At 15.8% G+C, this 15,604-nt stretch overlaps 3 protein-coding genes across 3 annotated transcripts, besides 54 other annotated features; 2 read left to right on the top strand and 1 right to left on the bottom strand. All coding sequences in view use genetic code 6, as the record gives it.

The window, feature by feature from the left end:
- Nucleotides 1–23: part of a microsatellite that runs on past the window's edge.
- A 277-nt stretch (nt 24–300) lies between these two features.
- Nucleotides 301–1,395, bottom strand: IMG5_191390 (WD repeat protein; the record flags this gene model as incomplete). The annotated part of the gene is made up of 6 exons (XM_004025076.1): nt 301–341; nt 392–459; nt 572–802; nt 846–966; nt 1,079–1,173; nt 1,229–1,395. Coding segments are annotated over 6 exons (723 nt in total), but the record flags the coding sequence as incomplete, so codon positions are not given.
- Nucleotides 507–558: a microsatellite.
- Nucleotides 979–1,077: a microsatellite.
- Nucleotides 1,396–1,697: 302 nt separating the features above from the next.
- Nucleotides 1,698–1,738: a microsatellite.
- Nucleotides 1,738–1,785: a microsatellite.
- Nucleotides 1,786–2,264: 479 nt separating this feature from the next.
- Nucleotides 2,265–2,307: a microsatellite.
- A 52-nt stretch (nt 2,308–2,359) lies between these two features.
- Nucleotides 2,360–2,407: a microsatellite.
- Nucleotides 2,408–2,461: 54 nt separating this feature from the next.
- Nucleotides 2,462–2,505: a microsatellite.
- Nucleotides 2,462–2,517: a microsatellite.
- A 15-nt stretch (nt 2,518–2,532) lies between these two features.
- Nucleotides 2,533–2,597: a microsatellite.
- Nucleotides 2,593–2,667: a microsatellite.
- Nucleotides 2,668–3,466: 799 nt separating this feature from the next.
- Nucleotides 3,467–3,564: a microsatellite.
- Nucleotides 3,488–3,565: a microsatellite.
- Nucleotides 3,510–3,578: a microsatellite.
- A 1,389-nt stretch (nt 3,579–4,967) lies between these two features.
- Nucleotides 4,968–5,004: a microsatellite.
- Nucleotides 5,005–5,034: 30 nt separating this feature from the next.
- Nucleotides 5,035–5,065: a microsatellite.
- Nucleotides 5,066–5,234: 169 nt separating this feature from the next.
- Nucleotides 5,235–5,264: a microsatellite.
- Nucleotides 5,265–5,301: 37 nt separating this feature from the next.
- Nucleotides 5,302–5,367: a microsatellite.
- Nucleotides 5,310–5,367: a microsatellite.
- Nucleotides 5,368–5,801: 434 nt separating this feature from the next.
- Nucleotides 5,802–5,853: a microsatellite.
- Nucleotides 5,816–5,852: a microsatellite.
- Nucleotides 5,841–5,874: a microsatellite.
- A 29-nt stretch (nt 5,875–5,903) lies between these two features.
- Nucleotides 5,904–5,936: a microsatellite.
- A 612-nt stretch (nt 5,937–6,548) lies between these two features.
- Nucleotides 6,549–6,578: a microsatellite.
- A 405-nt stretch (nt 6,579–6,983) lies between these two features.
- Nucleotides 6,984–7,117: a microsatellite.
- Nucleotides 7,118–7,971: 854 nt separating this feature from the next.
- Nucleotides 7,972–8,012: a microsatellite.
- An 866-nt stretch (nt 8,013–8,878) lies between these two features.
- Nucleotides 8,879–8,990: a microsatellite.
- Nucleotides 8,880–8,936: a microsatellite.
- Nucleotides 8,880–8,961: a microsatellite.
- Nucleotides 8,891–9,001: a microsatellite.
- A 558-nt stretch (nt 9,002–9,559) lies between these two features.
- On the top strand, nt 9,560–15,215 carry IMG5_191370 (hypothetical protein; the record flags this gene model as incomplete). Its single annotated transcript, XM_004025075.1, has 10 exons — nt 9,560–9,618; nt 9,668–9,818; nt 9,865–10,366; nt 10,595–10,899; nt 10,982–11,090; nt 13,667–14,028; nt 14,270–14,683; nt 14,935–14,947; nt 15,057–15,165; nt 15,206–15,215. The coding sequence occupies exons 1-10, from the start codon at nt 9,587–9,589 to the stop codon at nt 15,213–15,215; spliced, it is 2,007 nt and encodes a 668-aa protein (XP_004025124.1). The 5' UTR covers nt 9,560–9,586.
- Nucleotides 9,625–9,665: a microsatellite.
- Nucleotides 10,371–10,478: a microsatellite.
- Nucleotides 10,412–10,462: a microsatellite.
- Nucleotides 10,483–10,559: a microsatellite.
- Nucleotides 10,910–10,957: a microsatellite.
- Nucleotides 11,274–11,320: a microsatellite.
- Nucleotides 11,277–11,320: a microsatellite.
- Nucleotides 11,313–11,364: a microsatellite.
- Nucleotides 11,329–11,445: a microsatellite.
- Nucleotides 11,480–11,515: a microsatellite.
- Nucleotides 11,658–13,586, top strand: IMG5_191380 (hypothetical protein; the record flags this gene model as incomplete). The annotated part of the gene is made up of 2 exons (XM_004025074.1): nt 11,658–11,749; nt 12,324–13,586. Coding segments are annotated over 2 exons (1,355 nt in total), but the record flags the coding sequence as incomplete, so codon positions are not given.
- Nucleotides 11,795–11,849: a microsatellite.
- Nucleotides 11,869–11,906: a microsatellite.
- Nucleotides 11,869–11,932: a microsatellite.
- Nucleotides 11,871–11,914: a microsatellite.
- Nucleotides 11,877–11,932: a microsatellite.
- Nucleotides 11,879–11,980: a microsatellite.
- Nucleotides 11,908–11,979: a microsatellite.
- Nucleotides 12,056–12,089: a microsatellite.
- Nucleotides 12,118–12,157: a microsatellite.
- Nucleotides 12,271–12,322: a microsatellite.
- Nucleotides 13,602–13,648: a microsatellite.
- Nucleotides 14,920–15,055: a microsatellite.
- Nucleotides 14,967–15,055: a microsatellite.
- A 255-nt stretch (nt 15,216–15,470) lies between the features above and the next one.
- Nucleotides 15,471–15,527: a microsatellite.
- Between the last annotated feature and the right edge of the window lie 77 nt (nt 15,528–15,604).

The following is a 15,604-nucleotide window of genomic DNA, read 5'->3' as shown; positions in this document are numbered from 1 at the left end:
ATTTAAAAATAATAAAATATTTTAATTTAATATTTTATTTAATGCATATAATAATTTGTATAAAATAAATAAATGAAAACTTATATCAACTTTTAAATATAAATATTCTTCATTACAGATTTAAAATTATTAATTTAAGTGTTTATAATAAATTTAAAAAAGTAAATTATTTTTTTTAATTAGATTTGTATTGTATATTAAATAAATAATTTTAAATAATATTTTTTTTATCTCAAAATCCTTAGGGTCTTTTGTAAAACTTTAAAAAAAAGATATACTTAGATTTTTTTTTTTTTTTACTTTTAAAACTTTTTTATTATCAATAAAGCACATAATATTTCCTTTTTTTTAAAAAAAAAATATTAAATAAATCCTTTTAAAAAAAAAAAACCTAAAGGATGAAAATCAATATCAATAACTTTATCATCACAGCAAATTTAATCAATATGAGAATTTTCACTAAAAATATTATAATATATTAATTAATATATATGTATAAATTAATTTTAATTATAGAAAATATTATAAATTATATAAAAATATAATTAATTAATATAATAGTTTTTTATACTGAACACTAAAATGTAAAATATTCCCTTAATTATCTCCTGTAACAAAAATATTAGAAAGCATAGGATTCCATTTAATGCAAGTAATTTCACTATAGCAACTAAATTCATTAGATGGTTTTTCTAATTTTCTTATATCAAATAATTTAACAGCATGATCTTTTCCACCTGTAATAAAATAGGTTCCATTTTAATGCCATTTACCAGTAGTTACAGGTTAATTATGTGAAGATCTAAAATTATAATAATTTAATAATATAATTAAAAAGAATATACATTTCTGCTAAACTTTCAAAAACACGGGGATCCCAAAGTCTAATTTTATAACTATCATCTGTACTTAAAATAAGTGCTTTTTAAGGATTCCAATCACATGAAGTAATTTCTCTTGAAACATCTAATAAAAAAAATATTATATGTAAATATATTATATTATATTATAAATATATATAAATATATATATATATATATATATATATATATATTTATATATATATATATATATATACTTTCTAAATCTATTTCTTTTTTTGCTGAATCAACATCTAATATATGTAATTCTTTTTCTCCAGCAATAACTATCTTTTTATCATTTGGACTAGGACTTAATTTTAATATAATAAAAATATTATATATTTATATTTATATATATATTTGACGATAAATCAATTAAATTTTCAATATTTGTTTCAATACAACATTTAGTTAATTCAGTGTACAATTATTTATCTTCAGTTTTCAAATCCCTTACATTATTTAAAATACAATCTAATAAATAAATATCTCCACTTTTATCACCTACAATTAAGTTTTTTCCATTATTCATTAATTTTATACATCCTAATCCTTTTAACTTAAATATTTTTTTTTTTTTAAAAAAAAAATTAATATATAAATTTTTATTTACATTTTAATATATACTTCACTAAAAAATCTCTATCTTTATTATGGTTTATAGAAATTAACTATATTTATATCTCCTTTATGTTTAGATCCGGTTTCTAAATTTTAATTATGGCTTGTTTTTGTATATCCAACAGCAATACTTTTACCATTATTTAACCACTATAAAATATTTTTTTTAATAAAAAGTATTTATATATATAAATAATTATAAATATATTTAAATATAAAAAAAATTAGTATATAAAAAAATTAGTATATAAAAATATATAAATATATATATATATATTCATATTTATATATATATATATATTACTAAAACACTACTTAATTACATTGTATTATCACTTTTTTATATTTCGAAAAGTTTTTAATTACAAATAGCTTATTATTCTATATCAAATTAATTTTACAAACAATTATCTTTCTATTTTTTATTTTATTTTTAACTTAATTTATTTTTGCTTTTTATTTTTACTGTTTCTTGATTATTTTAATATTAAATTAAGTTAAATTCTTCATCATTTGTATTATTTTTATTCTTTATTTTTATTTTTAATTTAAATGATTATGTTTATTATATATTTTTTATTTTTACAAACAAATAAGAAATTATGGATTTATTTATACTTTTTTAAAATTCTTAAGCATAATTTAAATTTTCATCATTAAAATATTAGTTGCCACTTATTTATTTTTTCTAATTATCTTTCAAAGCTTGACCAAATGATTTCATTTAATATATTTAATAATATTAATTTAATAAAAAAAAGATATATAATAAAGAAAGCTATAAAAAATATTATAAAATAATTAATATTATAAAATATAAAAAAAAAAAAAAATAATTAAAAAAATTTTTAAATATTAAAATAATTGTATTTAATATATAAAAATATTAAAAATATTAATAAAAATACTTCAAATTAATATAATTATTATTTAATAACTAATTAAAACAAAAATATTTAAAATATTATTAAAAATTTTAAACAAAATAAATAAAAAAACATAAATAATCAAAATAAATAAATAATATAAAAAAATATTTAGAATTATTAATATAAATAAATATATATAAATACATAAAAATAGAAATAAGCATATATTATACATAAAAATATATATATATTTTATGTAAATATATATATATATATATATATATATATATATATATATATATATATATATATATTAAATACATATTTAACATACAAAACATGATAAAAATCCTTTCAGAAAATTAAAAAAAAGGATATAAAGGCTAAACTATGAATTTTCCAAGTATTTAATAATAGTTTGACATATTTGAAAAGCACTTAATTCCAATTTAATATTAATAAAAATATCCTTTTACGACTTTTGGTTATATTTTTAATGATTAAACAAACGAAATTATAACAATTTCATGTTTTATAAGTCCTAATAAATTAATAGGAAATACTCATAGTTTATTAAAATACATATTAAACACAAAAAATTTAAAATTTGTTAATTTTTTTAATTAAGTTTACAAATGTTAAGTCACAAGAATTTTTATAAATACTAATTTTCAAACCGTTTTTAAAAACTAAGAATACGACCTTTCTATAATTGAATTAGAAGAAAGTTTTGGTTTATAATTAGGTTATTTAGGTATTTTAGCAAATGCAAAAAGTGATGACTTTGATATATATTCTGCAAAAAATCCAATTATATTAGTAAATATGGAAAAGGAATAATTTTAGTATTAAACTACTCTTGCTATAGACGTTACATATAATTATTTATCAGTATTTAATGTTATTAATGGAGATTGTATTGCTTTTGTAAAAGATAATAAATTCGGATATTGTGTGATTGGCGTATCTACCAAAACTACATAAAGACAGACGATAATAAATAGTATAAATCATGAAAAAATAGAAAATTTATTTAAAATAATAACTTAAGAATCAGATAATAATATATTTTAAAAATTATCAAGTATGATAAAAATATAAAAAAAAAACAACATAAATATAATTATATAAAAAATATACATATATATATATATAAATATATATATATATATATAATAATATATTTATAATTATTATTATATATATTTATATTATTTTTAATATAATCTAGAAGCTAGAAAATATATTAATAATAAATAAAAATTATAGAATAAACTAATATATGAAAATAAAAATTAAAAAGCTCACTAAATTTCTGTAAAAAGCCTTATTCGTGTAAATAATAATTACTTTTCTAGTCTTTGTTTTGGAAATGAATTAAAAATATGGAATTGGAAAAGCGGAAAATTTATGTAGAATATATAATTCGAAGAAGACATTAGAAAGCTTGAAATTTCTTCTGAATTTATTCTTTGTTTATTTGATTAAGGTTTCTTTTTTTATAATTGGTTGACTTAAAAATGCAATTAATGTTTAATAAAGTAATAGAATTTGATTTTTAATTGTTTTTATGTAAGAAATAATGACATTGAAATCTTATTAGGTGCAAACGATGGTAATATATATCTATGTGAGTATAATATTAATGAAAAATCTTTTTTTTTTAACAAAATTTTCATGTTTTTTTCGCAAGAAGTTTCCATTTGTGAAATAAAAGAAATAAATTAGAACGAATTTTTAATTGGAAGTAAAAAAGGGAAGATTATTTACACTAAAAAAGATGATTTTTTACATATAATACAGGAAAATGACGACCAAGAAATCTTAAAAATGCATTATTTCGATGAAAGCTAAATTTTATTAATTCAAAAGGAATTTTCCTTATAATTTTTTAAATAAAAAGGCGAAACTTTTCTTCTAGATAAAAAATTTGACTTTAAAAAATAAAATATATAAATAATAACTTTTACTTAATTAAACGAATAAGAAATCTGTATTTCCTTTTCTCAAAAAAACCTAGAAATTTGGAACATTTTAGACTATGAAAAAGAGGAAATAATACAGGAAAAATACAATATAAATGCCATATAAATGCTAAATTCGGAAGGCTTTATATAAGGAGATGATGAAGGGAAAATAAAGGTATGGATAATAGGCTTTGAAGTTGAGGAAAAAAAAGAAAAATTATATACTATTAATGAATTAAGTGAACTTTCGGAAAGCTTAATTGAATCTGGAAAAATTAAGAAGGAATCTATTTATGAAAATTCAATTTAGTAAGATTTAAGGGAATTAAGTTAATAAAATGAAAAATTAAAAGAAGAAAATTTAATACTTTAGAAATAAATTTAATAGATTCTAAGTAATTAATAGTATAAAGATGAAAATATTTTGAAAGTTAATAGTTTATATAAAGAAATACATAAAAAAATAATATCTTTAAATTAATTAAAAGACGAAATTGCTCAATAAACTAATCCTATGATAAAATAAAGGGTTAAAGAACTAGAAAAATAAATAGAAAACTTATAAGAAGAAAATGAAAGCAAAAATCCGAATTTAAAAAATCAAATGAAGGTCTTAGAATAATAAATTTAAACTTTTTAAGAAGAACTAAATGCAAAAAATAATTAAATGAAAAATAATATAAAGGACTTAGAAATAGAAATATAGAATTTATAAAAAATTAATAAAAATTAATAAAATTTAATATCAAATTTAAAATAAGAAAATGAAAAAATATAAAATGAATACGAAAATATATTATAATAAAAAGAAAAAATAGAAAAAGAGAGCTTTAATTTAAATTAAAAAAATATATTCTTATAAAAAGAAAATAATGAAAATAAAATTACTATAAAAGAACTATAATAAAAAATATAAGAATATATAAAAAAAGAATAATAAAAAACATATGAAGATAATACTTTATAATAGAATTAAGTATAATATAAAAATATATACTAATATATATATATATATATATTATATATAAATATTATATATATATATATCTAATTTAAAAATTTAATTTTTTTTATTATTTAAAGACCTAAAAATAAATGAAAGAAATATTTTTAAATAAACTTCTCGAATTAAATTCAGAAAATGAAAAATTAAAAAAAAAGATTAATTAATTATAAAAAATAAATTAAAAATATGAATATTTATAGTAAAATCCAATTAATAGAATATTACATATAAAATAAAACTATCTTAATATTGAAAACAATTAAAACAAAGAAGATAATATTAAGCTTAATTAATCTATAAGTACATAAAATAGAAAGCAAGTGTAGAATTAATAAAATGAAAATTTAGAAAATAATATTTATACATTAAGTTCATGTAAAAATATTCTTAATAATAATTCTTTATTAAATTATTAATAAAAATCTATTTTTTTTGATTATGATTTTAATAATGATAAAATTTAATATTAAATATCTTAAAATATTAATTAAAATAATTAAGATATATGAAAATAATATAAATATATTTTATATACATATATTTCTATAAATTAATATCTTATAAAATTAAATAAAAAATATATTTATATATATTTATATATATATATATAAATGATTCGATTTCTTAAAAATTAATTCATTTAAATTAAATATAACGAAAAACCTATTCCTTAAATAAGTCTAGATTAAGTAAAATAAGTGTTATTATTAGAAACAAATCATTAAAATTTTCCAAAAGAATAAGAAAAAGTTGAAAATGATAATACATAAAACTAAGAATAATTCGTCCAAAAATAATTAAAAATGTTTAAATAATTATAAGAAACTCATTAAAAAGAGGAAGACGAGAAAATTCTCGAAAAAATAGATCCTATTTTTTTAAAAGAAGGCATTGAAGAAATCGAATTAATTGAAAAAATTTTTAATAAAATCAAGAGAAATGCCCCAATAAACAATTATTAGGAAATAATATAAATATTTGAAATTTAAAATATCCAATTAGGTTTAAAACTAAACGAAAATTGTATGAAACATTATGAAAAAATCGAATAAGGGTTCAATTTAATAACAGAAATCTAAAAAAGCAGTTCTATTTAATTATAAGAAGTATAATATACTAAAAAAACATTAATTTAAACTCAAAAAAATGTTGTTTTAAATATAAAAAATGTGATAATTTTAAAAAGAAAGATTAAATAAATATAAGTAAAAAAAGATACTCAAAATAAATATATAAATAAATATATATAATATAGATTGTTTTAAATACATTAAAAAAAATCTAATATGATTTTGGAGACATAATAAATAAAATAAAATAAATAGAAGAATAAGATTATTTGGTAGATTCTTTTTAAATAATTCCTTTTTTAGATATGGCAAAATAAAAAGCAATTTAATAAAGAGAAAATTAAGAAAGTTTGTTAAAATAATATAAATGTCTACAAAAAATTGAAGTTTTTATAGATAATAAAATAATTCTATGTAAAAAAAAATAGAAGAAAATGCTAAAAATATTATTATTTCTTTCGATAAAAATAAAACTTTGAATATAATTTAAAGTTATTTTTATTTAGAAAAACATTTTAAATAAGAAACTAAAAGTTATTAATAATTATATTAATAAAATATATCTTTTACTTTAAAAAATATTGTAAATATATATATATGAATATATATAAATATATATAAACATATAGATATAGATAAATATATTTATATTATTATTTATATATATATATAATATATGTATATATATATATATATATATTATATATACATATATACATATTTTTATTTTTATTTTTATATATTTTTATCTTTTTTAAAAAAATAGATTAATTTAGCTCTTTTTTAATTCAATTAAAATATAGATGAAAATTTTAATTATAATACAATTTAAAAAGATGATTTTTTATTATTTTTAAGAATCCTTTTTTTTTAATTTTGCGAATATATTTATAATTTCTAAAATATTATCAACTTCCATATTTAAACTGAATAAAATAAAATTAATTTACAAGTATTTTAAGACTAATCTTTTTTAGATTATTTCTTAAACATGAAAAATCTTTATATAGAAAGCAAAGTACAGTTATTGCAAGAAATATAAAAAAAACTATCATAAATAATTAATAACTCGACCCAATTATTATAATTTAATCAACAAAATTACTTTTTATTTTTAGAATACTCTAATATATTTATAGGAATAGGCGAATCTTTTGTTAATTCACATATATAAGAGTAAAAATATACAAATTTTATATATTTAATAATATATAAAATAAGATTATAGAATGCTATTATAGAGAAAACAAAAAAATATATACATAATTATCATTTAACAATTTAAATAGGAATAATAAATATTTTACATGGGGAAACATGGAAAAGACTTCCCATAATAAACGATGTCGAATTCGATTTTATAAAACAAGGAAAAATTAAATAAATAAATAAAATATAAAGACTAATGAAAAACTACAAATTTATTCCTATTTCTTTAAACGAAATAAATTTTAAACATGAATTTTCTATTTAAAATTATAAAAATGAAAACCTTTTTTAATTAGATAAAAAATAAGGATCTTTTTTTCGCAAATTTAATGTATATGAGTATATAATGTTTAAATAAATATATTTTATATATATATATATATATATATATATATATATATTATATACAGAAAAATGAAAATTTCTAATAGTTAAATTATGATAATATATAAATTAATTAAAAACAGGCTATTTTTTCAAATTCTTCTTTAAAAATTATTCAATGTTTAAATGATTATTTATAACTTTCGAATAATTTTAGATTTTGTATTGATTATATATTCAATTTAATTAAAGAAAATTTAATTTTAAGCATATATTATATTATAAACCATTTTTTGAATTAAAAAACAATAAATTAATTAAGTGAAAAAGAACTAATCTTAAAAAACATTTAGAAATTGGAAGATTTTAATTAATTGGAAAAAAATATAAATTTATTTTCATAAATAAATAAAGGATTATAAATAAGAAAAAAATACTCAAATTCGTTTTATTTATATATATAAATATACAATATTGTAAAGACTCTATTAATAAATTTATCCCTCCGAATTATATATAATAAGGATAGGAATATAAAGAAATTTTTTAAAGAATTATTGCTATTTAATCTTTAAATTATGTATTAGAAAATATTAGTTAATTAATTCCTGTACTTAAATAATTAGAATAATAAGAAGATTATAATATATAATTGTATTTTTTATGTATAAAAGAATTAAAAAAATTAGTTTTGTTCGACTTTGCACCGACCTTTTGCAGAGCTGAGTAGGTTTTTAATAGTATTTCAAAGTAAAAATGGGAACTAAATACTTTAGGAAATAACAATTATGTAGATAGGCTCTGTAACTTAATAGAAGATTTCAAAGAATAACTCAAATGTAGTGGCGGAGGATAGATTCCTTAGGAAAATTAAGAAGAAGCTTTAGAAATATTAATGGAATTTAATTTAAAATAATTACTTGAATAATATTCAAAAATACAAAAAGTATTATATATATAAATATAAATAAATATATATATATATAAAAATAAATATATATATATATTTCTATATACATAAATACATATATACTTATATTTTTATATACATAAATACATATGTACATTAATAATTTATATTTATTCTTTATTTATAATTTTATTAAAGATTAATGATATTGGAAGAAATTAACTATAAAAAGATTTTTAAATAATATGGAAAATTTTTAATTAAAATAATTTAGTTTAAAGGGCTTATGTGGAAGATTTTTTAAATATGACATTTTCTAATGATTTAGATGAATTATAAACTTTTATTTAAATAAATATAGTAATTTATATATTAAATTTTATTTTAAATATTAATAAAATTCTATTATAATCCTAATATTTATAAATAAAAGGAAAGATATCCTATTGATATTTTAATTGGTTTGGTAAGACTAAATAAAGCAGGATCTAATTTGTAAGGAAAAAATAAATAAAAGGAGTTTATATTGAATATATTAAATGAATATAAAAAATATTTTCTAAAAAATAATGTAATTGTTTGTTTTTGAAGTCAAAGCAATAAAGAATATTTTTTATCTTTTTATATTTTTTTTATATATATAAATAAATAAAAAATTTATATATATTAATTATTTTAATACCTTATACATAAAAACTATCCACAAAAAAAAAAATACAAATAAAAGCATAAATTTAAATAAAATAAATGAAATAAACATAATAATCATAATATTTATGGTTAACATATAAAAAAACAAAAAAATATAATAAAAATAAAAATATAAAGGGAAAATCAATTAACCGGTAAATTTTATTTACTGAACAATGAAACCGGATTGAAAACCTAAGTTCATAAGACTGGAGAATACATAAAAAAATTCAACGAAAAACTAACTGGCCAAGTAGGTTATAAAGAGCGTATAGAAAAAGCAAAAGAAGTAAATGAAAAAATACTTCAAAATAAATAAAAAAATATAAAAAAAGAATCCCGGATTTATGCCTTTTAAAGCTTATTCATTATAATATGACTAAAAAAAGTGTTTTTATACCCCATAAATGGATAAATTTGAGGGTTATGCATAATTTAGGTCTCCAAGAACATAACCTTATTATAATTAAGAAAAGGAACTTAAATTAAATTCTAAGAAAAGATTATAAGTAAAAGAATAGGAAAAGAAAATAAATTTAAAAGACGAAAAAAATAAAAGTTTATTTTCTTATTCAGGAACTAAAAAATTTAGCCTAGGTACGTCTTTTATAACCGGGAATATGACTGATTATTAAAAAAGTTTAAAAAAGAAAGAAATTCCTGTACTTAAATATATGTCTCATGAATAAAAAACAATAAAATTGAACGAAAATTTAAAAGGAACTAAAATTATTAACGAAAAGCTTTTATAGACACCAAATACACATTTATTAGAAAAAAAAAAAAAATAATAAAATTAAACATTAAATGAATCATTATCACCATAAAAAATTGAAAGTATATAAATAAAAAAAATATAAATAAATATAAATATTTATAAATTATTAAAAAAATAAAAAAATAAAAAAAAAATAAAAAATATTAATAAAATAAGAGAATATATAAATAAGTATTATATATGTATAAATATATATATATATATATATATATATATTATATATATATATATATTTTTATTCATATATATATAAAAATTTTCTTTAATTATATAATGAAAAATCAAAGTAGAAGATATTATTAGTAAATAAAGATATATTAATAAGGTATAAAGTATAAATTAAAAAACATTTCCTTTCAAGATTACTTCAGATGATATTTAAGATAAAATGAATGCTTTTTGTAATTTAGAAAATACAAGAACATAAAATATAGATTTAATGTATACTAGAATAGGAGGATTATAAACTAAAACATTCGAAAAAGATATTAAAATAAATTTTAATAAATATTAAAATGATTAATAAGTCAGAACATTGTAAGATATAGAAAAAGATTTATAAAGAAAAAAATAAGAATTAGAAGGATTTAAAGTAAAAAAGAATATATATATATATATATATATATATATATATATATATATATATATATTAAATAAAATAATTAAATATATAGTTACCGGATATATAAGAAAAAAATACAGTTATCACTAAAGGTCGATTCGGATTTAAAATTCCATCAGATTAATAATAATATAATGAAGGAAAAAGAATTATTATGATAAGTAATTATTTATTTTAATTAATTTTTATATAAATTATATTTTTTTAGATTATCCAGAAATTTATAAAGAAAAAACTAATAAAAGAAAAATAGAATAAGAAAAATAAAGAAGATTTTTATTAAAATAAGTTATAAAAGATATGATAGATTATAATACAAGGCATAAATTATGATTTTTTTTATTAAAATAAATATATAAAAAAATAAATATAAAAATATATAAATATATAATTATTTTTATATATAATTTTTTTTAATAATTATATATATATATATATATAATGTATTTTTAAATAAATTTTATCTTAAATATAATATAATTTAATAATATATAATTTTATTAAATAATATTAATTAGATATTATAAAATACTAAGATTTTATTGATAAAAATTAAAAAAATATTTATAATTAAAATAAATGTTTAGACTTTTTTCTAAAAAATATTCATTAAATCATTTTATTAATCCAATATTTAAGCAATATAGCATAATATAAACTTAAAAATTTAATTTTTCATCAGTAGATAATCTTAATAATTTAAACTAAAATCCATAAAATATCCAAAGCAAATAAAAACCATAAAAAAGTTAAGAATAATAAAATACTTCAGAAAATCTATAAGAATAAAAAAAGAAAGAAAGTTAAAATAAATAATAATGTAATAATGCATTTATATATAATAATAAAAAAAAATATAAAAATTTATATATATATATATATATATATATATATATATATATATATATAATATATATATAATAATACTACTTATTATAATAAATTAAAATTAAATTAAATTAATTAAATTAAATTAAGTTAATTATTTACTTAAATTAAATTATAATAATAATATTAATTTAATTACTAACTTAATTAATAATAATAATAANAACTAATAATAAATTAAAACTTAAAATTTAAATTTTAATTACTATAGTAGAATTAATAATTAAATTAAAATTTAAAACTTAAAACTAAACTAAACTAAAATAAACTAACAAACAACAAAAACAAAAACTAAAACTAAAAAAGTTAAAAAGTAAAAGTTAAAAGTAAAAATTAAAAACGTTAACGAATCATAAAATAATTTCACTAAAGTAAAAGTAAAAAAAAAAGAGAGAAAGTAAAATAAATAATAATGTAATAATGCATTTATATATAATAATAAAAAAAATAATAATATATAATATATATATATATATATATATATATATATATATATATAAATATAGAATCTTAATAAAAACGCTTTTAATTCAATTTTAAAGAGGAATCTTAAAATAAACCTTAAAGTCAAAAATAATTTGAAACTTAAAAATATTAAAAAAATAAAGACTTTGTTTAATAATAATCATAATATTCTTAAAAATATTAAAAACCTTCATATTAATCTCAAAATTAATAACAATAACTCTCTTAATAATAATAAAATCCATAATAATACTAATAATACCAAAACAAATCCTAATAATAAAGAAAATACGATGACCGATCTTCTTAAGATGTTCAAGAAGGTTTTTTTCTGAAAGAATTTTACAAAGAACATAAAGAATCACCATAAGAAAGCCAAACCAAAGGTATAAACAGTCATTAAGTAATCGATTAAAGGATATAAAGGGCTTAATAATATTCTAACCCTAATGAATATACACTTAAAATACTAATTGAGAGTTATGCTTTAAAGCATGAATATGATAAAGCTTTGGAAAGCTACAATTTATACAAAACGAAGAAATTTAAATCTAATGAAAGTTTGAAAAACACAATTTTCGAGTCATTATGTAAAACTGACGAAAAAATGGAAAAAATCAATGAATTTTTTATACAGGAATTTTCCTTAAAAAAACAACAAAAATTACTCTATAAATCAAATATTATAAATTATTTCAAAAAATTAAAATAATTCCCTTTATAAGAATAAATAAAAAACCTTAAATTCTTTGTTTCTTAATTCGAAAAACACTCTTTTTTCTAGATTGACCTTACTTTTATGTATGAACTATTCTAATTGGCTAATATTAGCTAATTTAATGCTTTATCTGATATACTAGCTGATTTAATGGCTTTGAGTAGTCCATCTGAAAATTATTAATTAACAATTTCATAAAAACTAAATAAAGAAAGCCTAAATCATCTCAAATAAATGTAATTTGAAGCCCTAAACTGTAAAGGAATTCTCAATTAATTATTAAACAATGGCTTCTATGATAGCTTTTCGAAATTAATTTACGCCATGAATAATTTAGGTCTATTTGAGTAATAAGAACATGCACAAAAACTAGTTTCTTTTGAAGACCTAATTACTTTTTCTTTAAAATCTTAGCAACCAGTATTCTTTTGGGTGGACATAATTGGAAAAATAATTGATTTTAACAAAAAAACTGACTACCTCTAATATCAATTAACTAAAAATATCATCTAAGACCCATAAATAATACAAAAATCGTTCCAAAAAAATGATTTAGATGAATTTTTTACTAATCTACATTTAATAGGTTTTAATAAAATAAATATATATATATATATATATATATTTATTTATTTATATATATTTATAATTTTTATTTTAATTTAGGCAGATTAAGTCATTCATAAGCCTTAGTATTAATGGAAATTAGTATACTCTTAAAATAGTATAAATATGTTATTGAATTACATGAAAATTACGAAAAATATACTGGTTTAAAACGCCCTTCTTTTTCTTACGAGAAATTAACTGATTCTATTTTAGGTTTAGTAGGTGAAAAAAGCCAATAAATAGAAAAGAGTAAAAATACAATTATGTAGTTTAGAAAATTATTAAATGAATGTGAATAAAATACTGAAAAAAAATTTGGTTTTTTGAACGAAAAACTAGGTGAAATCCGTTCTTTTATTTTAGATAAGAATTTCGAGGCAGCCTATAATAATTTCAACTAAAATTTTTTGCATGAAAAAGTGATATAATATTAAAAAGACAGAATTCATAATTTCCTCCTTCTTTTTTTTAAAGAATAAAACGATTCTGGTGAAAATACTCGCCAAGAGGAACAAATATAAGCCTTTGTAGATACACTAGAATCTAAATTTTTATACTAACAATTGTAAAATGAACGTCATGATTATTATTTAGTCAAAGATTTAGCAAATAAAGGCTAAAAAGCATACGAAAACTTAAAAAAAAAATATCTCAGTAAAGGAATACTACAGAAACATAAAACGAGAAATGAACTAAGGCATGTATACAATCGAAGACAGGCGAAATAATATAAATGAAACCTTAGATAAATACGAGCTTCATGTCATAAATAACTTCGAGGAAATTGACAAAGAATAAACCTTAAATAATAGACTAAGAAAGGTAGTATATGACGGTATGTTAAGGATAAAAATAATAAGGAGCAAATTTTTATAAATAAGGAGAAAAATCGCTAAATTAAAAGACTAAAAAATCGAGTTTACAGAAACTGGTACATATTAAGAATATTTAAAAGAATTAGAATATATAAAAATGGAAGTAAATAAAATACTTGGAAAGCCATCAAATTCTCCAGTTGATGTCAAATTATTATTCGAAAAATTAGTAGATGAAGATAAAATAGATAATCCTTCAGTTATTTAATATATTAAAAGAAAAGAAAATATACTCAAAAATAACTACTCAATAATAAAAATTAAAGGATTAAATTAATAAATTATATAAGAAATGCTTATCTATTATTAAGATATGTATTAAAAAGCAAATACTATTTCAAAAGCTTAATTAGATTAAGATTATGAATTTATTTATAAATTAATTTTATGGGGATGTGATACGAAAAATCCTTTTGGTAAAAATAATAAAATATTTATATATATATAAAGATTTAAAATTTATGTATATAATTAAAAATAATTATATATATAAATATATATATATATAAAATCTATATTTTTATTATATATATTAATACTATAAATACATATAAAAATATTTATATATATAGCTATTTATCTCGGAGAAATGTATTGTGATGTATGTTATATTCCTTTACCTAAAAATTTAATTGATATTATTTCAGAAACGTTAGATATATTTAATGATGATTTAGGTATGTAAATAATTAATTATTAATTCATTTATTTATATTTTTAGGATTTACTGAATAAGTAAGTTAAGCTTAATAGTTAATGGGAATTATTGATAGAGAAAGAGTTTATTAATTTTATAATGAATTTACTTAAAAACCTAAATTTGTTGAAATTGTTAATTAATTAGGAGAAAATCCATATTATAGAGATTAAGCTTCCTATATTTTATAAAGGGAATATGCCTAAAATAGATATTAAAAATATGGAATACCTTAAAATATTATTAATTAATATATAGCTAATAATAGTCAATGATTTAGATTTTTTTTTTTTTTTCTAAAATAAAAATAAATATAATTTTTTTTAAAAAAAATAAAATATTATTTAATATATTTAAATATTTTAAAAAAAATATAAAAAAGTTTTAAAATAAATAATTATTAATTTGATTTTTTTTTTTTTT

This window comes from Ichthyophthirius multifiliis, assembly GCF_000220395.1.
Source record: "Ichthyophthirius multifiliis unplaced genomic scaffold scaff_1120509251373, whole genome shotgun sequence".
Taxonomy (NCBI): domain Eukaryota; phylum Ciliophora; class Oligohymenophorea; order Hymenostomatida; genus Ichthyophthirius; species Ichthyophthirius multifiliis.
This window is presented reverse-complemented; position numbering and strand designations above follow the sequence as displayed.